This window comes from Balaenoptera musculus, chromosome 2 (genome assembly GCF_009873245.2).
Source record: "Balaenoptera musculus isolate JJ_BM4_2016_0621 chromosome 2, mBalMus1.pri.v3, whole genome shotgun sequence".
Lineage (NCBI taxonomy): Eukaryota > Metazoa > Chordata > Mammalia > Artiodactyla > Balaenopteridae > Balaenoptera > Balaenoptera musculus.
In genome coordinates this window covers 32,451,012-32,477,692 of record NC_045786.1, presented here as the reverse complement: position 1 = coordinate 32,477,692, position 26,681 = coordinate 32,451,012, and the positions used below count along the sequence as shown (strand labels likewise).

Genomic DNA, 26,681 nt, shown 5'->3' with positions numbered 1-26,681 from the left:
GCTCTCTCAGCCCTTGATAACCTGCCCTTTGCCAGCCTTCCAGAACATTATCAACACTTGTTGGCCAAAGTCCACCTGTACTACCAGTGGCCTATAGCCCCAACTGGTGCCCATCCTCGGCCCCCTACCCCAGAGCACAGAGCTGAGCTCCCGGGCAGGCAGGGAGAGAGAGAGGGCTGAAGGAAGCTGAGTTGTTGGGCACACAGTGTGTGCTCTCAGCCCCTTGGACACAAAGCCAGAAACAGGCCTGAGACTGAATCACAGCTCTGCAACTTCCTGTCTGTGTGACCTCAGTTAACACACTAAATTTCTCTGAGACTCTGTTTTGTAAACAAAATGAAGGTAATAACACCTATCCTTCTGGGGTTTTGAGAACACAAGTAATGTGTATGGAACTATGCTCACAATCCATTTTAGTTTGACATGATAAATGTTAATTGAATCTGAATTATACCCCCCTAGACAAGGAACAGAGGTCTAACATAAAATGTTGAAGCTGAAAGGAACCTCAGAGAGATTGTACAGCCCACTCCTCCCATTTTACAGATAGGGAAACTGAAGAGCAGATTGGGAAGAAATTACCTACCTGATTCTGATTCAGTGGCAGAATCAGACCTAGAATTCACCCAATGTCTAAGAATTCCTGAAAATGAGATCTTACGTTGATTCCAGATCATTCACCTCTTGGCTCGGGTGTTAAATCGTGCTAGCAGTGGATTATGGGAGGGACAGGAGTGCAAAACCACTTGACCATGTGCACACGTGGTCTGAGCCGTTTCCCCAGAACACCAACAGTCAGAGATCCTCAAATGTGGTCACAAGAGTAGCCCTCCTGGCACAAGAGAACAGAAGAGGGTTGGGAATAGTAGGGGATGGTCTGGCGCTGCCCAGCTCAGGTGCAAATTTCTGTTAAAGATGTGTGGTTTGTTTCGTACACGTATAGAGATGTTCCATTTGACTCCAGACGGAGAGTTTGGCTCGTATGGAAAAGCAGATCCTGTTCCTTTGGTCTGCACGTGTCTATAAAAACTTATATCTTCTTCTTTTCTAAACCTTTGAGTAAAATTGACGGCCTCCGCAGCTGCTCCGTGTTTCTCCTTGAGGGGGAGCCCCCATAGCACCCACAGAGCACCCTCATGAGAGGCCCAGCTCCAAGCCATTCTGTGACTGGGTTTGCCTTGTAAGCCCCAGGAAGCCTTGATTCAAAACCTGCTGGGCATGTGGCAGAGAACCCATGTTAGGAGGCCTCAAAGAGGCTATCAGTTTGGACTGGCCAACATCTAGTGAAGTCTTGGTTTTAGGAGGATGTCATTTTTATCCAGGCCTAAGCAGGCAGCTTCCATCTGGAAGGGCCAGAGATGGTGTCTCAAGAAATAGAAACCAAGTCTTGGCTGGGAACCACCCCAATGACAGGGATGAGTCAGGGACAAAGCACATAGTATGTGCTCAGGAGATACTAATTGAGCTGAACTTACTGGTGTAGCTTGTCAATTCCACACTTCATGTCCTGAGGACTGACTGTGCACCAGTCCAGGCCCGGCGCAGGGTCACAGGCCCAGGAAGCTGGATGTCACAGTCCCCGGCCCCCAGGGAAGATTAACACAGAGAAAGATGGCACCTTACACTGTGAAGATGCTGTAATAGGAAGGGCTCCCAGGGTGCTCTGGGAGCCCAGGCCCATCCTAGCATGATGTGCTATCCTCTGGCTGCCTCTACACTGCTCTGACTGCGTCTGTGGTAGCTCTGGCCTGGAATCCCAAGGGCTCTTGAAACCGGAGGGGCACAGCCGCGCTCCTATGCTGACTGGCAGTTGCAAGCACCCCTCCGCACGCTGGCCTGAGCCCTGCTTGCTCAGCACTGACCTCCTCACCTCTGACCCTACAGCCCACACACTGAAGGCCCAGAGGCCCTGGACTTAGAATTTGGGTTCAGAGATTGACCCTTGGGGTTCTTGCCCTGCTTTGGCATGGAGTCACCCAACACTGGCTTTTCCCACCCTCACTCCCAGCCCCCCGAAATAGAGCTTCCACCCCAGCTTCTCAGTGGTGGACTTGACCAAACCAACCCCAGCACTCCCCTTACCCCACTCCCCCGCCCCAACCAGAAGGGATCAAAATGTAGACCCCCAGACTGATTCCTGATTCCTGTAAAACAGAAGGGACACAGACAGATCCCTTCAGCCGGAATCTCAGCACTGAGGTGGGCAGAGGCTCCGGAAGCTGGGGGTGCCCATTAGCACATGTTATCCACCCAGTGGGTGCCTTTCCCTGGAGACAAGAGGAAGTCCCTCTCCTGGTCCTCATTCGCAGGACACATTTCTGGTTGGCCTGGTGGATACCTGTTCACAACAGCCCTAAAGTCATGAGTGTGCCCGGTTTGCAGATGAGGAAACAATCTCCCCAGCACCACCCAGCAAGGCAGCAGCTGAAATGCTCTCTGGCTTTCTCTGCAGCTGCGCTGTCTTCACCACAAAGCCTGCCTGCCTGTTGCTGTAGCACATTCAGCCCTCTGGGCCAATCAGAAAAACACAAACCTGAATGTAGGGGAATAAGTGTACTCGAAAAGCAACATCCCCCCAGACACAGGGACACAGGGACGTCATCCACACACACGGGGTGCCAGCAACTCAGCCCACGATCCTTGCACCTATGGAAGGGCCAGCAGGGCTTCCCCGCGGTTCCAAACCAAGCCCAGCCCAGCAGGTGTGGGGTGCCCATCTCCCCACCCCAGCCCCCAAATATTTCTAGCACTGAAATGAGGTTGAAAAGGCTCAGTAGTGACACCTTAATTGGGACAAGGAAGTACCAGGTCCCTGCCCCTCTGCTTGGCGACAGTGGGATGAAGGTCAGAAGCAGACTGTACATACACAAGCCTACACTAAAATCTCACTGCCGTTTGTGCGTGCCGTAAACATTTTGGCTCTCCGTGTGAAGCCCATGCTGGGTCTTGTGGATACAGAGAAAAATCAAACTTAATCCTTGTCTTCAAAGGTCTCACAGTGGAGTAGGGCGCTCTCCCTAGACTCACTCCCACAGTAAACACCAAGTGCCAGGAATTCTCCGTCCTAAGGAGTCCGGACTCTCTCCCTGCCCCTGCCTTGGTTCAGGAGCTCACAGTGTCAGGCTTGATGTATTGAACTCGCTCACATGGTCCCACCTCGCCCCACGCCAGTCCCCTGCCACACAGCAAGCCACCAGAGTGAGCTTCTAAAGGGCACACCTGACCATGTACTAAGCCACTGAAAGTGTCACTGGCTCTCATTGCCTTTAGGAAAAAAATGCAGATTCTCCAGCATGACCTGGAGGACCCAACGGGCTCCAGCCTCTGCCTGCCCTGCTAACTCTGCCCCGCCCTCCCATCCCCCTCCTTCCTCACTCTACACCTGCCTCTTTCCCACCTCAAGGCTTCTGCAGCAGCTGCTCCCTGTGCCTGGAATGATCGCCTACTCCCCCCAGCCTTTAGTGGCCAACTTCTCCTCCTCCTAAGACCTCCTTTTAGGTCTTAGTCTAAAAGTCAGCTCCTGAGGGCCTCCCCTCACTGCAGGAGCTAGAGGAGCCCCAGGTCCCCCATCACAGGCAGGGACAACCCTCTCTCCTTCATCCCCATCGCTTATCAGGTTGGGATTAATTGATGTATTTGGCTGGTGGTTTGTGAAGGGTCTTCCTTCCCCTTAGAACGTAAGGGCCAGAGTGCATGTTTTACATACAATACCTCCCCTAATCGTCCCAACAGCCCTGTGAGGTTATACCTGGTAACCCATTTTTGAGATGACCAAACTGAGGCTCAGAGATGGTAAGTAACTTGTTCAAGGTTACAGAGAGCATACGTGGCAAAGCTGGCATGTGAACCCAGGTCTACCTGACTCTAAAACCTGAGCTCTCCAAGCATAAGCACAGCAGAAAGACTTGGGCTGAGGGACTGTGTGAGTTTACCATCCTCTGCTGAGATAAATGAAAAATGAGAGAGAGAGAGAATTAACAGCAAGCGAAATGATGCCACTGCCTCTCTGGTGACATCTGTGAAGCAGCTTTTGTTTCTGCTTGGGTGGGAACCTTGCACCTCGAATCCCAGGAGTCAAGGATAAACACCCCAAGGCAGGCATCCACACCCTGCAGTCCCGTTTCCCTGGAATCCGTGGGAGCCTGGAGCCGGCGCCCATGTGTACAGAGCCAAGAACAGGACTCAGCCCCCGATGTTTATGCAGGAGAGTTGGTGACGCGTGCACTTGAGGGGGGCCCAGAACACTGCCAACGCCCAAACACCTCGGTAAAGGCGACTGTCGTGCAGGGAGCAGCTGGGAGCCTCGGACTCCCCCACTGCCCATCATCCGCTGCTCGGAGAGGAGGGCGTAGCCTCGACTCCCAGCTCATTCACTGAGGGGTTTCTCTGTCTCTGGCAATGACGCAGCCTTAGGTAAAAGTTGTGGGTTTCGAGCCACACAGACTGGCTTTGGATCCTGGCTCTGTCACCTCCTACCTAGGGAAGGTCTTATTGCTCTCTGAGCGTCAGTTTCCCCATCTGTGAGATGGAAACCGTAACACAGCCTACCCGGCGGCCCTGTTCTGAGTGTTGTACTTGATGCTATTTGTAAAGCCCTAGCGTAGCACCGTAGGTCCGATCAATTCACAGTAGCTGTTGTGGCTTCAGCTTTCACCTTTAGGACAAGGCTCTTCCTGCATGAAGCAATGACCCAGATCACCTGGGTCTCTGGCAGGTTTGAAGTGACTCAACACGGAGCCCTGACCCTGGATATAAAGGTAGGATGGTAAATCTTATCTCAAATAACCTATGGGTTTCTGAGAATGTCTGAGCAACCACGCCCCTGAAAGAGAAAAAATAGCTGCAGGAGCTTCCTTCATCCCAGGCAGCCACACCTTCACCCAGCCCCGTCGATTTCACCTCCTAAATCTCTCTCAGACCATCCACTCTTGTCCTTCTCTTCCTCCAAGGCTCTAGTCCAGACAGCCATCATCTCTTGTCTGGACTTAGGTGGGGGCCTCCTAACAGGTGTATTGGTCAGCATAAGTGACGTCATGCTGCAGTAACAACCAAGCCCCAGATCTGCATGAACATGACAGAGGTTCATTTCTTGCTCATGCTTTAGGTCCCATGTGGTTGGCAGGAGGGCACTGCTCATTGTGATCGCTCAGGGACCCAGCCTGATGGAGATTCGTCCTGACACCTGCCTCCACAGCCGCCTCAGCCAAGGGCAGAGAATGTGGCAGATCTCTCCCTGGCTCTTAAAGCGCCCCCTGGAAGTGACCCATGCTGACCACATGACCACAAGGCAGGTCATGTGGCTTCAGTTCAGTGGTGGTGGGGACGTGCAGACCCACCACGTGCCTGAAAGCAGGGCTCTAGAGATGCTGGGAGAACCGTCTCCCTACATCCGCTGCGTCCCGCCATCCCCGTGCCTCTCCGCAGCCAGACCACTTTCCAAAATGCAGATCTGATCATCTCACACACACACACACACACACACACACACACACACACACGAGTAGCTGAGGAGAAAGGCAAAGGCGCCGTCTTGATGGGTTTAATGACAGAAAGCAGAATCTGTGCTCACACTTACAGGGGCATCTCCTTCCAGCCTGGGGGCATCAGGGAGACTCCACCAAGAAAGGGACAAGTAGGACAGGAAATGTAGGTTGCAGGGTAGGCAGAGCTGGCCGCCAAAGCCTGTGTGCAGGCTACAGAGCGCGGTGGGGAGCCGGCACAGGTCTCTCCGCTAGAGACGGACTGCTGTGATCTCTGTGCTGGAGAGATCACGGCAGGGTGAGAAGAGACAGAAGGACGACCCATCTGGAGGCAGGAGGTCAGGTCAGAGGAGGCTGTAGAACTGAGCAGTAAAAGAAGCCTGAATCTGGGGAGTGCCGAGCACTGAAGGTCCCCCCCTCCACTCCCATCCCAGCCGGGTCACTGCGTCACCATGTCACTGAAACCTGGGCTTGCGCTGTGCTACAAAAACCACCCCAGCTCCTGCATGCCCAGGATGCACCCCACAGCCTCTGGGGCTTCCCACCTCCCGGGCTCGGTGGGCAATGGCAGGGAGTGTCAAGTTCTCATCCCGTGAAAGCACCAGGTGCTGTCCTACCATACCTTCTCCTCCAGCCACCACTCAGATAGAGCACCTTTGCAGCTTACAGATTACAAAGTCCTTTTCAGGCTTAGCATTTCCGGTAACCACCAAAGTAACGCTGCTGTTACTGCAGTTCTACACAGGGGAGAGAGAATCCCCATTTGGCAGATAAACCTCAGATAGAGGGAGCTCATCTCCCCACAAATACCTGAGTGTCTGTGTTGTGCCAGACCCTGAGCTGTCACTGCTAATAAATGTCAGCCCTCCTTGTTCTAGGTTGTTCAGGTCAGTGGACATCCAGGCCAACTGTTAAATTCAGCAATTTATAGTTAAAGACCAGATCTTACTAATCCAGCAAGGCTAATGCAACTTCTTTCCCCTGAAAAAAAGAGAGAATTATTTTCAAGAAGATACTTCCTAGTTGAATTTTGATTTTTTTTTCAACTTGGAAAATCTAACTCAGACCTTAAAATAAAACTCATTTTAGAAGAGTGAATGAATGAATTTTTAGCAACCTTAGCCAGTATTCCAGAAACCCATCTAGAAATTCAGACAAGCTTGATCTAGATTGACTTTTCCTCTGTCAGACTATATGAGTAAAATATAACCAACTTTATTTAATTGTCTCTTAGACTCTTAGCCACACTCAAGAAATGAGTGAAATAGTTTGGAAGCACCTAGTCAATCATGCAGCATTCTCTGCATGCCCACTCACCTTGTCCCGAGCCTGCTGCTGCCCTTCTACCCTCTTTCTCCCGCAAGGGACCTTACCTGCCCTCCGGCCACACTGGTTGTCACCTGGGCTCCCCTCACCTCTGGTCAGATCCACAGGCTTTGGGGACCTGGGGGAGGGGCTGGTGTTCCAAAAGGAGAGCCCATATGGTGTGGGCACAGGTGAGGAGAGGCAGGTAAGTAATTACATCTGAGAACTTCCTGGTAGCCTGGACAAAAAAGGGAAACAAGCTGGTTATGGGACACCCATTGCCTCCTGGAAAGACGTGGTGCAGTTCCTCAAGCAAGAGCACTTGTATATCCAGGGGCTTTCATAAGGGGGACCAATGGGGAAGTGATGACGATCTCCAGGGCAGAATCACTGCAAAAACAGGGACCCACCCCATCAGTGGCTCCCGTGGGCTCTCAGGGCAGGCTAAGCATGTTTGGTGGAGATCACTCTCCAGGACGCTGCACCGCTGGGGTCCAAAAGAGGAGTGTCCTGGTGACCAGGAGTGCAGGGTGCAGGTTGGAGAACCTGGGGAGTGGATGGCCGGCTGGGCCTCTCAAACAGCCACTGCCTTTTATTTTAAAATTTTAGAATTGGGACTTCCTTGGAGGTCCAGTGTTCAAAACTCCACGCTCTCAATGCCAGGGGCACAGGTTTGATCCCTGGTCAGGGAACTAAGATCCCCACATGCCACATGGCATGGCCAAAAATAAATAAATAGATAGATAAAATTTTAGAATTGGTAATATATTACCATGGCTCGACATTCAGAAGTTACAAAGAAGTGTACACTGACAATGCTCCTTTCTGCTGCTGACACCAGCAATCCAGTTCCCCTCTCCAAAGGATTTTTTTTTTTTTAATTTATTATCTTTAGCTGTGTTGGGTCTTCGCTTCTGCACGAGGGCTTTCTCTAGTTGCGGCGAGCGGGGGCCACTCTTCATTGCGGTGCGCGGGCCTCTCACTATCGCGGCCTCTCTTGTTGCGGAGCACAGGCTCCAGACGCGCAGGCTCAGTAGTTGTGGCTCACGGGCCCAGTTGCTCCGCGGCATGTGGGATCTTCCCAGACCAGGGCTCGAACCCATGTCCCCTGCATTGGCAGGCGGACTCTCAACCACTGCACCACCAGGGAAGCCCCTCCAAAGGATTTTGATGTTACCAGTTGCTTATGCATTCTTCCAGAGACATTATATATGCAAATATATGCAAAGATGTATAGCTCTATGGCCATATATATGCACATCTGTATAATTATACAAGTGGTACCGTACTACAAACACTGTTCTACACCTGTTCTCACTATAGTGTGGAGATAGTTCTCTATAAGTATATGGATCGTCCTCCTCTTTTTTTTACAGCTGCATAGTATTCCACTGTGTGGATGTGCTGTAGTTTATTTAGCTAACCTCCTCTCGAGGGACATTTGGGTAATTTATAGTCTTTTTTTAATTACAAACAGAGCTGCAATTAATAAACACCTTTGTGCATAGGTCATTTCTAACAGAAGGTGAAAGGCAGACATGTCCAGACTGGAATTCATTCCTTCTTTCAGCAAACGTCTAGAGAGGCTGTTGGTGGGAGGGGGAAGGGCAGGCTTGTTGACTTGTGATGACAGATTGAAAGGTGTTCGTGCAGGACCAGCCAGGCATGACATCTATGGCTGTGGCTCATGGGGTCTGGAGTAATGTACGTGGAAACACAGACCAATCAGCAGCAGAAACTTGGAGGATGACACCGTCCCCCAGGCCGCTGGTCAAGCACCGCCTAGTTCAAGGCTGACTCTGGGAGGGAGGGACTTTCACTGGGCTCTTCAGCTCTGACATTCCTGTCTCTCCTCCCACCTCTGTTCCTGTCCCCAGGGGGCAGGCAGGGAGTAGAAGCAAGCGAGCAATAAGGTGTCTAGGAGGTCGGTCCCCGGCAGCAGCTCTCAGCCCTGGGACTCTTAGGAGCCCATAGGAGACCGGGGTCTGAGACAGGCGCTCATCCCCGGGTCAGAGCAGAGGTCACGGTGCAGTAACCAGGCCCTGGGAAGGACAAGACTTGAGAACCCAGAGGCAGAGGTCGGTGAAACGAGGCCCCTCAGAGCAGGGGGGAAGAATGTCATGAAGTGGGGTGTCCAGACCCCGTGTGGAGCCATACCAGGTGAGCCACAGCCATAGGGCAGGATAGGTAGGTCTTTTCTGGATTGGTGTGGGAGCACCAGTGGGGCTGCTCGAGGCCAATACTTCCGTTGAGCAGGGCCATTTGGGACATACTGTGCCCAGTGAAGCCTCTCTGTGTGGCCAGCACGAGGCTGGTGCAGCCAGGGCGGGGAGGGAGCAGCGCTGAGAACCGCGCACGGTGCTGCAGAAGCCCTGAGAGAGGCAGGACACACTCCCAGGGTGGCCTGGCCCAGGCAAGAGCGGGATCTCTCCTGCGGGAGCCAGAGAGCAGACAGCCTTCCCCTGGGATCTCAGCGGTGAGAGGCGGGCAGGGACCTCAGGTGACGGGGAGCCTGGATGGATAGCCCCTTATAGAGGGAGAGATGGACTCCAGCCAGAGCATCTACACACACACACACACACACACACACACACACACACACACACACACACACACACACACCCCTGAGGCCCCTTCAGGTTCCCTCTGGCACTGTCCCCTCTGCACTGGGACTTCGGGAGCATCGGGCAGAGAGGACTGCCAGGCCAGGGCCAGCTGGGACTGTGGCCCCAAAGATGGACCAGGAGGAAGGAGCCAGGACCCAGTGGGGGAGAAGCTGACCCTGCCTGACCAGGCCACCAGAGTGGACCTACTAAGTGGAAGGGGTGGGGTTGACCTAAAGTGATGGAATCCATCCTGCAGCTGACCCCAGCCCACCTCCCTCTTGGAGGAGACAGCGAGCAGGGGCCCAGACAGGACAGTGGGCCTGGATTCTGGTCAAGCAGGATGAATCAGAGGGGGCAAGACCAGGGGCAGGGAGACCAGAGGGGGCAGTTTAATGGCCCGGGTGGGAGATGAGGAAGCCTGGAAGCAAGCAGGGCAGTGAGGATGGCAGAAGGCAGAGTTCCAGAGATATCCAGAGCAGAGACCCTGGTGACCAATTGAATATCAGAAATGAGAAAGAAATAGGAGCTGAAGTTGATGGAAGGAATGCCCCAAATTGCTGATTCGTCATCATCCTTTGATCTTAGCACAGCTATGACTCCAGTTTCTAAGCCTCTCCCATGCCTCCTGTGTGTGTACATGTGCATATGGATTGGTTTGGTTTTGTTTTTTTGAGGGGGGTTAGTTTAAAACAACAGAAATTTATTCTTTCACAGCTCCGTAGGCTAGAAGTCTGAAACCAAGATGCCTGCAGGGCCATGGTCCCTCTGAAGTCTCGAGGGAAGAATTTTTCCTTGCCTCTTCTAGCTCCTGATGGCTGCCAGAAGTCTTTGGTGTTCCTTGCCTTGTAGATGCACCTCTCCAGTCTCTGCCTCCCTCTTCACATGGCTTTCTCCCCTGTGTGTCTGTGTCCACATTTCCCTCTTTTTATATATTAAGGCCTCTTCTTATTAATCTGGTATGACTTCATCTTACCTTGATTACATCTGTAAAGACCCTATTTTCAAAGAAGGTCTTTTTCTTAAATTTGTGTTCGAGTAGAGTTCATTTACAGTGCTGTGTTAGTTTCAGGTGTACAGCAAAGTGGGTCAGTTACACATATACATATATCCACTCTTTTTTAGATTCTTTTTCCTTATAGGCCATTACAGAGTATTGGGTAGAGTTCCCTGTGCTATACAGTAGGTCCTTGTTGGTTATCTATTTTATACATAGTAGTGTGTGTATGTCAATCCCAGTCTCCCAATTTATCCTTCCCCCCACCTGTCTCCCCTTGTAACCATAAGTTTGTTTCCTACATCTGTGACTCTGTTTCTGTTTTGTAAATAGGTTCATTTATACCATTTTTTTTAGATTCCACATATTTTCACATAAGGTCTTCTTGACAGATTCCGACGAACATGAATGTTAGGGGGAACGCTATTTGTACACACACATGTGAATGCACATGTATGTGGTTTTCCTAGTAATTGTCCACTGATAGGTTGATTAGACCCATCTCTTGGACCTTGCAAATGGTTCAATTAGTTTAAAAACCATCATGAGCCCTTTTATGAACCAGGAGCTTTCACAACATCATCTGTTTTACAGAACCCTGTGAGATGGGTAATAGCCTCCCCTTTTTGTGAAAGAGAAAATAGGTCCACAGAAGTGAAGAGACACGCTGGAGACACGGAAGCTAAATAATAAATAATAAATTTAAACCCAGGCGACTCCAAAGCCTGGCATATGCCACAAGTCCAGGGTCCCAAAGTCCCCGGAACACTGGTTTTCTGGAATGTTGATAGATCTTCCCAAAAATGAAAACAAAAGTGTTCCATGATGGGATAAGTTCTGGAAGAAGTTCCTACATTGCAGGACTGTTCAGTGCCTTTATGAGGTGAGTGGGCCTCCTCTCCCTGAAGAGATATAAGCCTCATTCATGAAAAGCCAGTGCCCACACCCTTCCAGCCAGCTCACCCACCCATGCCTGAGAAGCAGATTCAATGCTACCTGCTTTGTGGCTTTTGCTATTAATTAATGAATAAGCCGGGCTCCCATGCCATGGTGATAAATGCATTCAGTCACCCATTCAGCAAATGAAGGCTATTCCATGCCCAGGCCGAGGAACAGTGCCAGGCTCTGGGGATATTCTTGGTCAGGAATCATTTATTTGAAAGGAACAGGAGCCCATTCAGAACAGCTTAAGGTTGTTGCTTAAGGAGGACTCTTAGAATAGTTACAGTGATAATTAATGGAACCCAAGGAGAAAACATGTGTCTGGGTCTCCAAGGCCTGGACCAGGAACCATCTCTCTCCGCCCCACCTTCCCCAACTCCCACTCTAGTTACCAGGTCTCCCATCTCCGCTTTTCTCTGAGACACTTCCACTTCCTTCTTTGTCATTTGTACTTAGAGTTCAGCACACACAGCTCGTTCATTTGGTCTGTCCGTGTCACTTCCAAATAACTGGGAACTCCTGGCTGCACGCAGGCATCGGCTCCAGGACCGTGCATCTCTAGGAGGACGTGGGGGGATGCGGGGAGGGGAAGAGGTGCTTCTGCTGCAGACATTGCGCCCTCTTAGGGGTTCCCAGCACTGGGTGAACATTGGAACCAATTGGGGGGCTTTGAAAAATACCAGTGCCTGAACCGTGTCCTCTCCCTGTTCCCCTTCTCCCACGTTCTGCTTTAATGTGTCCGAGAAGGGGGCTCAAGCATCCGTGTTTTCTTAGATTCCCAGGTATCCCTAATGTGCAGCCTAGATTGAGGCTCTCTGCTGTGGTAGGAAAGACAGTAAAAAGTCATTACAGGACTTCCTTGACGGTCCAGTGGTTAAGACTCTGAGCTTCCATTGCAGGGGGCGTGGGTTCCATCCCTGGTCGGGGAATGAAGATCCCGCATGCCACATGGCGTCCCAAAGGCGGGAAAAAAAAAATCATTACAAGTTGATAATGGCTTTGATGGGGAAGGACGGGGGCAGCACATTTGACAGTCTAGAAGGAGCAGGAAAGAGATACACTAAGACCCGATGATGTGGAGGGCCTGTACCTTGCAGAAAGCATTCAGCATCGTGGGCTTTCGTGTGTGTCATTGATTACCATGAGGTGGACAGTGTCTGGGTTATAGTGGGGACTGAAAAATATGGGTTGAATTCACGAATGAGATAGCATTCAGGTAGAGAGTTAAAGGTGGAGAGAACTTGATTTTTCATGATTGAGGCCACTTGTGTGTAGCTGACCAAGGCAAGTGTTAGTGTCATGCCCATTGGCCAGAGAGAGATGCAGAGGTTGCCCAGAATCCCTGGCTCTGAGCAGCAGAGCCAGACCCAGACCCGGCTGTTGGGACTTCCACCTCCTCCACCTTTTGTAGGGTGACCAAGCAACCCGCTTTGCTCGGGACTGTCTTGGTTTTAGCGCTGAAAGTCCTGTGCCCGCGGAAACACCTCAGTCCCAGGCAAACTGGGGTGGTTGGTCACCGTACCTGTCAGTGGTTTCCCAATGTTCTCCATCCTGTGGAGGTGCCGCAGCCCTGCCAGCCAGCTGGGACAGGCAGGAGGCAAGGGGAAGGCCAAGCAGGCAGGGTTCCAAGCCTAGCTCCCCAGCACCCAGAGGCTTATAGGTCTGCTTTAGCTGTCCTAGATAGAAGTTTATTACCATACAGGCACTTGGGACTTTGGAAACAAAGGCCCATCCTGAGGCAGGAGGGGACGTAGATCCAGCCCCACACAGACATGGGGCAGCAGGAATCAGTTAGTGGTCAGGTGATACATGGCAGAGAGAGGGCATCCTGGGGACCAGGCATGAGCTGAAGCCCAGGATCTCAGCCTGGTGAGGCCCCAGTTCTAAGTATAGTACCTCGAACCCAGGTGAGGCCACAGGTGTGCTTCTAGAACATTTTCTCCAGCCAAGATAAGGACCTGAACATGACTCTGGTCTCGGCACAACCCCAGGTGTGATTTCTGAGTCCCTTCCTAGGAGTTTGGTAGTCACAGGTGTAGTTTCTGGATCAATCCCTCTTAACCTGCTGAGGCCTCAGGTGAAGGTCTAGACCAGCGAGTGGCTCTCCACCTTGACCACACATTAGGATCACCAAGGGACGCACAGGTCACACCCAGACTAGTGACAGCAGAGCCCAATGTACAGTCAGGGTTGAGACCCACTGGTGGAGATACTTAGCAGCCCAGGTGAAGCCCCAGGCTCTGTCCTGAACCTGGTACGACTCCTGGAGTAGTTTGGGATCTTTCTAGGGGTCTGACTTTGATGCTTAGAGGGTTTCGGGATCCATCTTGGGACTCCTGGTGGAGCCCCAAGTCAAGGTATCCATCTCTCACTTCAGGTGTAGGGAAGCTCTGTGGAGGCCCCAGGTGGAGTTGTGGGCCCATCCCTGCAGCCCTGGTGAGGCTCCAGGAGTAATTTCACCAAATCTTGCTTCTTCTTTAATGAAGTCAGGGATGGTCCATTGGTGGTTTCTGCTTCTGTTGCATTTCCAGATATGTTCCAGCAACTCTAGCTGGGCCTGTCAGGATTCCACATTTGAAATGTGGGTTCCCGGAGGAGGCCCCTGGGTTTATTTCTGAATTTATCCCACATCCTTGATCACATATTGTGTGTGAGCCCTGATCCCATCATTGTCCCAGGGAGGCCTCAGATGTGGCTCTGTCTTGACTGGAGAGCTCTAGAGTGCCCCAGGGCTGATTCCAAAACAATGCTTCTGTTCTGCAGAGGGGTCCAGCCAGAACCCACATGAACCCATATGGTCACATCGTTTTGGCAAACGTGGCTAAGCTCTTGTCCCATGGTCGTGCTGAGGCCCACGTATTGTTCTCCGTGAGTCCGCCATACTCTGAGAAGCTTTGAGGGAGTTCTGGTTGGGCAGAATGCCCAAGGTGTGGTCCTGGTCTCATCACAGCAGCTCTAGTGGCCCCAGTTTGAGCCCGGTGTCCACTCTGCCACTCCGCAGTGGCCCACCTCTGGCCTTGGCACATCCTTGTAACTCTGGGGAAGCCCAGGGGTGGTTCAGCTTTCAAGGGTGACCTGGGGTCTGTCAGAGCTCTGATCCAGCACCAGCTGAGGTTATGAGGCTGTCTCAAGAGCTCTGATGGTACCCAGGGTCCCTGTTCATCCCTAGAAATGATGGATATTGATAGCATTTCCCCAGAACCCCCAGAAACACCCCATTCACCTGCTAGACCACCAGCCTCATGAGATCCTCAGGTGGTTGCTGGCAGTGGAGCTCCAAGATCTGAGTGGACGGTAGGTACCCAGGGAAGGTATGTTATTCCAGCTCCTCTGCTTTCCAGCCATGTGGGCTCAGGCAAGTGGCTTGACTTTTCTGCACCTCAGGTTCCTCTGCAGTAAACAGATAATAATACCTGTTCCACCCGGTGAATATGGGAATAAGTGAGATCACGGGAAACAAGCATCTGCGTGTTCACCACCTCTCGAGAGATGGGGAAAGTGCTTAGGTGGTCACCTGCAGCTCCGGCTTTCACCTGCTCCCTCGCAGGGGGAGGACAGCCAGTTATCTGCTTCCTAGGAAAGAAGTGAGAGACATTGACTCTGCAAAACACACACACACACACACACACACACACACACACACACACACACACACTTCTGGCTGCCACCAAGAACGACAATCAACAGAAAGACAGTCATGTCAGCGGAAGCTAAAAATAAGTTTACGTGCCTCATGCTGCCGTTCCCTGCTGCCTGGGCCCCGAGGGACGGAGGGACAAGGGACAGTGACCACTGACTGACACAGGACCGCACCGTGGCCTGCGGTGCATCTTCTGAATGGGCAGGCCTCGGGGGCCCTCTCTGTGCCTCACTGCCTGCCTCTCTCCTCCTAGCTTCTCCAGGACCAGACCCAGGAGGCCTCCGCAGGTGGGGCCCCCAGCACTTTACCTGTGCACCCTCTCTCCGGCCGAGTCTGCTCCCAGCTTTCCTCTCCGCCCCGAGGCTGACGCCCCCGACCCCTGTCTGCAGCCCGCAGAGGCGTGGCCTACAGGCACACAGGGTCTGCATGTCCACCCGCCACCCCTGACCCCCTGCCCTTTATCCTGCCCATGCCTCCCCCAGTCTATGGCATCCCCACCCACCTATTGCTCCAGCCAGAAACCTGGGCTTTCTGCTCTCCTCCACCCCATCCCGCCGCTCAGCTCCACCAGCCAGGCCCCGCCCCCCGCCCAGCCTCCCCTCTGGCATCCCTAACCCCACTGCACGGCCCCTCCTACCGCCAAGCACGCCGTGCGCTCTCGATGTCCACGCTCCCCCCACGTTCTTCCATCAACTGAAATAAAACCTGGACCAACCAGCGCCTCATCCTCTGGGAAGGCCTTCTGCTTTCCCTGGGCTGAATCAGTGGCTGGCCTTCTCTGGGCCCTTTTTTCTTACCTCCATGACAGTAATGATCGTTGCACTGCATTCGTTATAGCAAACACTTGTGCTTACTAGATTTGGGGCATTGTTCTAAGAGCTTTACATGTATTCATTCACAGAACGATATTACAGATGTGTGTCTCTCGTTGGCTCCTCTGCTTCCCTGGGAGCTCGGGGAGCAGGCCCCACATTTGACCCAGCTCTAAGTCGGTCACCTGCACCCAACACAGAGCTGGCTTCCGGTGGGCTCTGCTAGGGTCCATCTGTTCATTGCTCTAACTCCAGGACCTAGAAGAGTGTGTTGAAACATTTTTGTGGAGTGAATTAAATGCATGCTGCCCTGAATTGATACCCAGTCCCCAAAGGGGATGTTCTCTTGGTGTGTCTTCTCTGCCTTTCCCCCAGCATACCTGATGGTTTAGAACTGGCTTTTTTGCAGTTTGTTGGCAAATAGGACTTTGTGGGGTTTGCTTCCTTCTTACAATAGCCTAAGCATAGGTTCTGTTACATGGTACAAAGCCTGCCTTAATAGAGAGTTTGAAACCGCTAAATAGAATGGCATTCTGATGATCACGAATAATGAATCCTTGCCTAGCAGATGTGGCAATGAGTGCTTTGCAGAACAGCCAGATTGTTAACAGGAGACGCTGCCGGTTCCGTGCCGATCGCCCTGGTAATTGGAGCTGTCTTCTTCTTGGTGCAGCATTATTTCACGGTTAACTTCAGCCACGAGAACCAGAAAGCCTTGGAGCTGAGGACAGAGGACGCCAGGGATTGTGACGAGTGGGTGATAGCCATCGCTCACGCCAGGTATGTCTCGCCCACCCAAGGGCCCCGTCCTGAGCAGACTCAAACCCCAGGAGGGGAAGGCATGGAGGAGGAGGGGATGGGGGAGAATGGAAGCTGTAAGAAGGGCATCTTGACAGGCCCGCCCTTAGAGCCCCGGAGCTCTGGGACGTGCCTCCCTGGGGTGCACAGGGAACCAAGGGCCCTGAGGAGCAGCGTTACAGCCTCCTGCCCCCTTCAACCACATGAGCTCCTTTTTTCATACTAGGAGAACCGAGTACAATTTGGTTGGATTACAGGGCTTTAGAGCCACCAAAGGCTAAGACCACCAGGGTTCTAACCCAGATGCTGCAGGAATGGACTAGTCCTGTCTTTTCTCTGGGCCTTGATTTTCTCATCTGTAAACTGAAATTCTGTAAACCTCTCTGAGCTTGGACATGCAGGGATTCTAGACCTGCTCTTCCCTTCATTCCCAACAATGTGCACCCCTCTCTGGAGGGATTCACTGGGCCAGGTGGGGAGAAAAGCAAAAGGAGAGTGTACGCTGCAGAGAAAATGGGGGCTCCAAGCTGCATTGAGTCTTCCTGGGTCTTGGGGAAATGATGGGCTTGTGGGCTGGGGTGTGGCCCCCAAGCTAACTGTCATGGGGGATGGACACCCAGACTCACCCCTTTGAGCAGTAGATCTTTCTGGCTGAGTGTATAATGGTGTGTTCCTGTGTCCACGTTCTGGTAAAATGTAAGCTCCTCGGGGCAAGGACTAAGTACGATTCTTTGCATCCCCAGGGCCTTATAAAGGTATAGACAAGTGCTCAGCAGTGTAGATGGGAAGAATGCAAGGATGAATGAATGGATAGAGGTTGGATGTTGAGTTTATATGTGGAAGGTGAATGATGGATGAATGGAGGGTAAATGAATGATAAATGGATGAGTGTTGAAAGTATATGTGAAGGACGAATGATAAATCAATGATGAATGTTGATGGGTAGACGATGGATCCATCAGGTGATGATGGATAGATAGATGGATACCAGAGCCCTTCCTTGAGCCTTGGATCAAGCCAGCTGACCAGAAACCATTTATTATGGCTATAGCACTGACCTTGACCCTGAGGTCAAGCCACCTCCATCCCTATCCTCAAGGAGTGTCCAGTCTAGCTAATGGAGACGAGGTTCTCACCTATGAATCAATAGAGTCAGGCTCTGAGTGTGGTACTGGGCAGACAGGGATGGATGCAACACAGATATTCCCCCAGGGCTACCCCAGCCTAGTCAGGAAGACACTAGACAGATGTACAAATAGCTCTGGTGCACGAAGGCGGTGTTAAGTACAAGGCACCATAGGAGACAGACATACTTCCATCTTCAGGGAAATGGGGGAATCTGGGGGATCTGGAAATAGGGTGACATTTGACTTGAAAGGGGAGATTGGAGCCTCATATATAATGAGTTTAGCTATGGGCACTTCAGCCCCTCCTCCAGCCCCCAAAAAGCCTTAAATAAAGGCAGTGATCTAGGAAAGACAATTCCAAGAAAAATGAAGAGACAAAGTTTGGGTGTCAGAAGGTCGATGAGGTTGGACATTGGACTGGAACCAGATCAGAACGGTCTTGAATACCCAGCTGAGACGCTTGCGCTTTTCCTCAGGGAACAGTGGGAAGCCATTGAAGGTCTTACACCAGGGGAGTAACATGATCAGAGCTATGATTTGGAGTGGAAATTGCTGGCATTGTGGAGAATGGAATCAGGCAGGGAGAACCCAGATTCAGGGAAAGCAGTTGGACCTCAGGCTCCCAGCACTAAACTAGAACCAATAGCAGGGTTGTTTTGAGAACCAAATGAAATTATTTATGTGACGGGGCTTTGTAAGTGTTGAGGTATTATAGAATTCTAATTTGGTATATATTCTGGATAACCAGGACTACATTGACTTCGAAAATCAATTTATACCAAAATTTTCTAGAGACAATGAGATACCACTACCTGTAGAATCTACAAGGGCTGAATTGAAAAAGACTGACAGTAGCAAATATTGGAGAGGGGGTGGAGTAACCATAAATCACATGATGCTGGTGGGAGCATAAGGTGTTTCAACCACTTTGAAAAATTGTTAGGCATTTCCTTTAAAAGTGAAACATACACCTACTCTGTGACCCAGCAGTTAACACTTCTTAGTATTTATCTAAGAGAAACGAAAAACATCTACAAAAAATCGTGTATGCAAATGTCCTTAGAAGCTTTTTGCACACTAGTCCCAAAACTAGAAATAACCAAGGTGTCTATCAACAGACAGATGTAGAAAGGAACCTTGATACATCCATGCGATGGAATACCGCTCAGTAATAAAAAGGAACCTGATGGGAGGGAGGCTCAAGAGGGAGGGGATATGGGGACATATGTATACATATGGCTGATTCACTTTGGTGTAAACAGACACTAACACAGTATTGTGAAGCAATTATACTCCAATAAAGATCTATTAAATATATATATATATATATATATATATATATAAATATGTAACAAAACGGATGAATTTCAAAGTTGATAGGCTGAGTAAAAAGAGCCAGACACAAAATGGTACATGCTGCCTGATTCATGTTATATGAAATTCTAAAACAGGCAGAACTCAACTGTGGTGATAGAAATCCAAACAGTAGTTGCTTGTGGGGTAGGGATTGACAGGGAAGGGGCACGAGGGAACTCCCTGGGTGATGGGAATTTTCTTTATCTCGATTAGGGTGTATGCATTTATCTACCTGGATCAAACTGTATATTTAAGTTCTGTGCTTTCCATTATATGGGCATTAATCCTCAAATTTTTAAAATAAATTCTATCTATTAGAGTGTTTTAGTTCTCTACTGCTGCAGAACAAATGATCACAAACTTAGCAGCTTAAGGGACTTCCCTGGTGGTCCAGTGGTTAAGACTCCACGCTCCCACTGTAGGGGGCGTGGGTTTGGTCCCTGGTTGGGGAACTAAAATCCCACATGCTATGTGGTGCAGCCGAAAAAAAAACCCCACAAACTTAGCAGCTTAAAACCATGCCCATTGCTCAGTTTTGTAGGTCGGAAGTCTGGGCTCGGCTGTGGTCTCTGCACAGAGGCCCATGGGCTGAAATCAAGGAGTCAGTCAAGCTGGGCTCTTACCTCGAGGTTCTGGAGAAATCTCTGCTTCCAAGCTCACTCCTGTCATTGGCAAGAGTCAGTTCCTTGTAGGACTGGCGTCCCTGTTTCCCTGCCAGCCGTCAGCTAGGGATGGCTCTCAGCTCCATGAGGTCCTGCCTTCCTTGCCCTGTGGTCGCCGCCATCCTTAAGCCAACAATGGTTCACCAAACCCTTCTCCAGCCCCAAATCTCCGACCTCCCCTTCTGTAACCAGCCAGAGAAAACTCTCCATTTTCCAAGGCTCATGTGATTGGGTCAGGCCCACCTAGAGAATTTCCCTATGTTAAAGTCAGCTATGCCGTAGAGTATAGCCTAGTAAGAGGAATAAAACCCATCATATTCATCATCCCAGAGATTATGTAGGGCTTCCAAACCAGGGCAGGAAATCTTGGGGCTATCTTAGAATTCTGTCTGCCACGGAGAGAGGACAATGATTCTTTAAGCAACTCACTAAACTGGAGATTGGTTCCAAGTAGCCCATAAAATCCTAATCATGTGTTTGACATAAGTGCTGCCAAGCCTGCCTGACAGCGAATGTTCACATCTGAGGGTACCTGTGTCCACTGCACAGTCCTCTAGAGTCTGTGAAGCTCTTTCACACAGTGTATTTGCTCCTGATGACCACCCAGTGTGTGGGTCCCTTCAGGCCCACTTGGCAGGTGTAGCCAGTGAGACCCAGTGGCACACAGGGGTGCAGGCTCCTGAGTAGAAGTTGGGGTGCCCCAGATCCTGGCTCCCAGTCTGGGTCTCTGTGACTCCCAAGTAAGGTAGATGCAACTCAAACCAAACACCTGCTCTTCCCCAGAAGAGGAGCCATTGGGCAGAGTGACACCACCTACCTTTGAACAGAAACCCCTCAGTACTCACCATCCTTTAGGAAGCCAGGGGGACGTGCCAGTTGGACATGGTTTGTCTTCCCTGGTCAAGCCCAGGGGTCTGAGTCAACCCACTGGCCTCAGAGGAATGTCCTCCTTTGGGCCTAGGGCTGGGACGGGGGTCCCAGTGATGGTCACCCATAAGGGAAACAGAGTCCCCTTCCCTAGAATAGTTGTCACCAGCCAGTCTGGCTCAGGTTCGGCTTGTCAGGCACCTCCTGGGCCAACAGAAGCCACAGGGTCTTCCCTAGGCAGCCGGCTGTGTGACCAAAGGACAGACTATAGGCTCTGAGCGTTATTTAACCTCAGATCGTGTACATGGTGAGAGTATGTGCCTGTGTGTGTGTGTCAAGGGAGAGACCGGCTCTTCCACAGCAATACTGAGTAGTAGGTATGTTTGCATGTACCTAATTTAGTTTTTATTTACATATACATAGTAGGTACATGGTATATACACAAATAAGCACTATAGTGTATGAATAGGTATAGAGACACAATGTACTCTCCCACCGTATGCATAATAGTCTAGTATTCTGGGATGCCTCTGTGGTATGTGTATGTACAGCAATGTATAAAATGTAACACCGAGTGTGGCTTATGGTCTGCATCTCAGTGAGGAGAGCTAGATGCGAACCAGACAGCCATGTGGGAGAGCATAGACCTGCCTCTTCAGGGACTGGAGCCTGATTCCTGCTCCAGCTTTGACGCTCCTTGACTGTTATTTGGGGGGCAACTCACTTCCCCTCTCTGGGCCTCAGTTTCTTTATTTATAAAATGAGGCAGTTGGCCTTTCGTGGTTCCTGAGTATCCTTCCAGCTCTGCGAATCTGTGCATCTATAAAGACAGTGCTGCACAGAGATGTGGATGGACCTAGAGACTGTCATACAGAGTGAAGTAGGTCAGACAGAGAAAAACAAATATATGAACGCATATATGTGGAATCTAGAAAAATGGTACAAATGAACCTATTTGCAAGGCAGAAATAGAGACACAGACGTAGAGAACGAATGTATGGATACCAAGGGGAGAAGGGGGGGTGGGAAGAACCGGGAGATTGGGATTCACACATATACACTATTGATACTACGTATAAAATAGATAACTAATGAGGACCTGCTGTGTAGCACAGGGAACTCTCCTCAATTCTCTGTGGTGACCTAAATGGGAAGGAACTCTAAAAAAGTGGGGATACATGTATACGTATAGCTGATTCACTTTGCTGTTTAGCAAGAAACTAACACAGCGTTGTAAAGCAACTATACTCAATAAAAATTAAAAAAAAAAAAAAGATTGTGCTGCACCAAGAGGTGCTCAATAAATCTGTATTGATGAGAGGGGGGAGGGGAAGGAGAAGAAGGGAGAACAGGGGGAGGCGGAGTGGGGAGGGAGGGAGGCAGGCAGAGAGGGCCGGTGAAGGGAAGAAAGGGAGGTGCAAACAGACCAAATTGTCCTGCAGATGAGACTCTGGCTCCCCGTTTTGAAGCACCAGGGCGAGTGCCATCGCTATAAACAAGCTACTGAAGGCTCACACCCGTGGAGCGAGGAGAGATGAGGTGGTGTGAAAATGGATTCCTTCATGCTCTCAGTTGAAGTTCCTTTGCAAGTAAAGACAATTAAGCCTCTTGGGAAGTTGGGAAAACATTAAAACCTGATAATTCTGGTTTAAATTCATTATAATAAGAGATGCACAAAAATCCTCATTTTAACCAAGTAGTAGTGCAGACCGAAGAATTCTCTCTTATAGCTTGTTATGTATCTTTAGAAGGGGGTGGGAGAGAAGCATGGAGCTTTGATTTTTGGATCAGGTTTTTTCTTCAGGCACATGCTCCAGGTCCGCTGCCCGCCCTCTGCTCCTGCCATCCTCCTGCTGGGCTGTCGCCAGCCCTGCCCTGCCGCACCCTCCCACCTTCAGGGCACAGCTGGGCAGCCTCCTTCTCTGACACCATCAGGGGACCACTGGCTACCACTTTGCTACACAGCCCCTTTCGTAGAGCAAAGCTGTTTCCCACCCTCGGCCTCCTGGCCTCCTCACCTCAAACCTGGGGGTTTGTAGGGAAGCTATCATTGTCCCATTTTGCCATGAGGGTCACAGGGACTTAACTTGTATAACACGCTTCTGAGTCTGTGACAAAAGCCAGTGTCCCTAAACTGGCACCCCCCTGACTAGCCACATCCAGGGTACCTGGAAGGTCATGTCAGATTCCAGACTGAAAAGTGTCCCCTCAATTTAAGTGGGAGATAGTTGGTGACCCCAGAGAGGGACCCAGTTCCTGTGGGTGCTGGGGCCAAACGCCAGCCCGCCGAGGGCTGAGGGGTGAAGGGGAAGAGGGACCATGGGGATGATGAGTGCGGTCGCTCTTCCAACAAACCTCACCTTGAAGGTGGAAAAGAGGGGCAGGAGTTCAGGGGAGGGTGGGGGAGCGCGAGGGCACGTCCTCATCCTAAGTGGGGAGTGACTTGAGGCTTCTCATATGCTGAGGAGAAAGAGCCAGTGGAGCTGTTAGGCAGAATCTGATGCACAGAAATCCTGAGGAGGGGTCAGGGGCTAGGGATGTGGAGGGGAGGGAGACGGTAGTTACCACAGCGCTGGCACACCGCACAAAGCTTCATGTGTGTCCACAGATTTCATCCTCACGGCAACTCTGCAGGGTGTGGACTGCCATCATCCCCATTGTATGGATGAGCAAACTGAGGCACAGAGGGGCTGAGTGACCTATCCAAGGTCCCTCAGCTAGTGGCTGTGGGAGCTGGGGCTGAGCCAGGCAGATTAGGTCCGAGCAGGGATGCTGCCCTTGAGACAGGATGAGGGTGGGCGTGCCGTGGGGCTGGCGGGAAGTGACGGAACAGCATCACACGTCATGCAGGCTGTGATGTCAGAGCAGGACCGCCAGCAGAGGACTGGGGGGTGGGGGTGGGGTGAGGAATGAGGTTGAAGGGGGCCGAAGCTCTGGGGTGGGTGGGGAGCTGGCAGGGACACCAGAAATGTTTCAAGGCCCCCGCTGAGGTTGGAAGGTGGGAAACGGGGGGCTGCCCGCTGCTGAGAGGGGGACACAGGAAGGAAGACAAGGGTGAGCGCGAGGAGGAGCCAAGGATGCGGGCAGAGGGGAATCTTATGAGATCCTATCTGGTGGTCCTGGGCTTAGGAGGTGGTCCTGGGCTGAAGCAAAAAGGGAGAGGAAAGGTGGGGGCCAGGGAGAGGGGGGACTGGAGACCTCGGCCCCCAAACTTCGTTGCAGACACTCCCAGAGACCAATAAGCCTGCCCTCCAAATCTGTGCCTTTCAAGTCTCCTGCCCCTGCCTAGGTGGGCACCCCTCCCTGGAATGGTGGGATTCCCTTTCACAGCTTCTCTGCCCTCTGAGACTGGACCCCATTTATAGAATCGGGTTTCTTCCCAGCTCTGACACCTTCAAATGCAGTTGCTGTGGGTATCAGGGAGAAGCCAGGCCTGTGACCTTGGGCAGCCCCCTGGCCCAGCTCATCTTCCAAGTCCCACCTTCCTGCCCTCCCCCTCGTCGTTATGCTTTGCAAGTCTGAGGCATGTTCATTTACACAAAGGCTGGGGCCACTTCTTCTACCCTCTGATCCTTTGGGGTACTCTCTGATCTGGCCCCACCTAACCATCCAACCCCACTGCTAATTACCTCCAGCACAGGCCTTCCACCCGAGGCTGCCCTTGGATGGGCATGTGCCCAGAGCACTGAGTTTGTAGTCTGAAGGCCTAGATTCCGATTCTGGTGGGAGAGAGAGCTCCGCCTCCAGGAAGTCTTCCCTGATTACAGGTCCTTGTTGCTGGCCTGGCCCCTCTTCTGATTCCTACAGCACTAACAGCCTTTGGTGCATGAGTTGGCACACAGGTGTACTGCGCAGGTTCTTCAGATGTCTCCCAGCCAGTGAAATGTGTGTGCCTGACTCTCCTCTGTGTGTCGTCCATTCACTCAGTTGCATCCATGCAACAAATGTTCACTGGGCTAGGCTCTGGGCAGACAGCAGTAAGCAGCACAGGCATAGTCCCTGCCATCAGAGAAGGCAGGGTCTCCTGGGGGAACAGAAGTAACTGGACACCCCCAATCAGTCTGGCCAGCGCTATGGTAATAGCAGCCCGGGAGTACTGCAGGAACACCCTACACAATATGGGGGGAGCGGGGAGGGAAGACTTCTTGGAAATGACATTTCAACTGGGACCTACTTTGGGAAAGAGGATGGAGCTAGCCCAGGGAGAGGAGGGAGGAGGCATGTTTCAGACAGAAGATCTATCTGTGCAAAGGCCCAGAGGGTGAGGGCGGTCGGGCAAGGTGAGAGCAAGACCAGGTGGAGGAACCAGATGTCAGAGTGTGAGCCGGGAGCTGGGAAAGGGGCCAGAGCGATCAGTAGCGGCGCAGCAGCCAGGTTAAGGCCTCAGGCGCTGTGTCTGGGAGTCAGGACCTTCTCCTAAGTGCAGTCTGTGGGGAGCCCCACTTCCGGTTGGATCTCCAGGGGACCAGGAGGCCGTGGCTTACCTGCCGTGTTCCTCTGTCCACAGCTACCGGACCCTGGCCACAGAGCACGAGGCATTGATGCAGAAGTACTTGCACCTGCTGCAGATCGTGGAGACTGAGAAGACGGTGGCCAAGCAGCTGCGGCAGCAGATCGAGGATGGGGAGATTGAGATTGAGCGGCTGAAGGCAGAGGTGACCGACCACCCGGGGCGCGGAGGAGGCTGGCGGGGGGCCCGGGCCTCAGACCTCAAACCCGGGCTCCCGCAGGGTCAGGGAGGCATGTGATGGGCAAGAGGAACCCGCTCCAGCCACGGCTGTGCCAGCCTCCAAACTTAAAATCAGTGATGCTGGCAGAGTGGGAAGGTCCTGGGGTCAGATCTGGGTTCAAAGCCCACCTCTGCCACTTACTAACTGCAACCTGGAGCAAGTCCTCCAGCCTCTCTGCACCTCCATCCTTAAAACAGGCTGTTTCTCCCTAGCTGACAAGGTTGTGAGGATCAAGTGAGATCATTTATGGGCGAGTTCCTGGTTACTCTGCTGACAGCCACATGGACGGAGGGGGTGAGGGCAGGGCCAGAGGGTGGCTGGTAGGTCCTTAGATTGTGGCTCGGGCTCAGCTCCAAGGCAGTCCCTTCCCTCTGCCTGTCACGGCTGTCCAGAGGCTGAGTTGTTGCTAGGTTAAGCCTTCTAGAACTTCACTCCTCAAAGTGTGGTCCATGAAACAGCAGCCCATTAGAAATGCAGAACCTAGGGCCCCACCCAGATCTCCCAAATCAGAATCTGCACTTTAACCACATCCCAGGAGATTCTCATTTATGGGTTGGCCAAAGAGTTCGTTCAGGTTTTTCCGTAACATCGGCGGAAAAATCCCGAACAAACTCTTTGGCCAACCCAATACATTAAAGCTTGGGAAGCGCTGGCTTTCAGCCCTTAGACACCCCTTACCAGCTGTCCACGCCACCTCACAATGATCTGATCGCCTCTCACCCCCTCACGTCACCAGCGCGCTCAGAACCATCTGGCCACCTTACCCAAGGTCTGTGACTGAGCTGAGGAGGGGAATATGAAAACACAGATCCCTGCAATCGGAGTCAGCTGCATAATTTGCAGGGCCCGATGCAAGGTTAAAATGCAAGGCCCCGGCCAGGGTGGGGGAAGTCAGTCTCCCCTTCCCACTCGCCATGGCCTCCACCCATAGTGGACAGGCCATCCACGACTTCAACCGCCAACTCCCCTAACCTCTGCGCCATGATGCACTCAGTACCTAGATTCAGGTGGGCAAGGGACCCTTGCCAAGTCACCCATCTAATGCACCAGGCACTACCAGCCCAGGCAGGACAGTTTTCTCCTCACCCTGCCCTGTGACACCACGGGTATGCACAAGACCCACCTCCTCTGTATCTACACCAGGCCCTGCAGAGGGCGGAGGCGAACAGTGAGATGTGTCTGCTGGGCTGACTTGACCCGTTGCCAGCCAGACAGAGGGTTGCAGAGGCCTGGGTCCCAGGCTGCCAGGGTATAAGGAATAGGCAGGGCTACAGGAACACACATGAACTGAGGCTCCAAGCCCCTGGGGTGTGCCCCATGGTCCCAGCAGACATCACTTACAAAACACAAATTCAAAGAGAA

General features: G+C 51.8%; 1 protein-coding gene across 6 annotated transcripts in view; it reads left to right on the top strand.

The window, feature by feature from the left end:
• RASGRF1 (Ras protein specific guanine nucleotide releasing factor 1) overlaps positions 1 to 26,681 on the top strand; it is a 108,024-nt gene that overhangs the window by 2,088 nt on the left and 79,255 nt on the right. For all 6 annotated transcript variants that reach the window (XM_036844318.1, XM_036844319.1, XM_036844321.1 and 3 more), the window contains exons 2-3: positions 16,453 to 16,559; positions 25,097 to 25,244. In XM_036844318.1, coding sequence (XP_036700213.1) covers positions 16,453 to 16,559; positions 25,097 to 25,244 — 255 coding nt within the window. The remainder of the gene's footprint in view (positions 1 to 16,452; positions 16,560 to 25,096; positions 25,245 to 26,681) is intronic.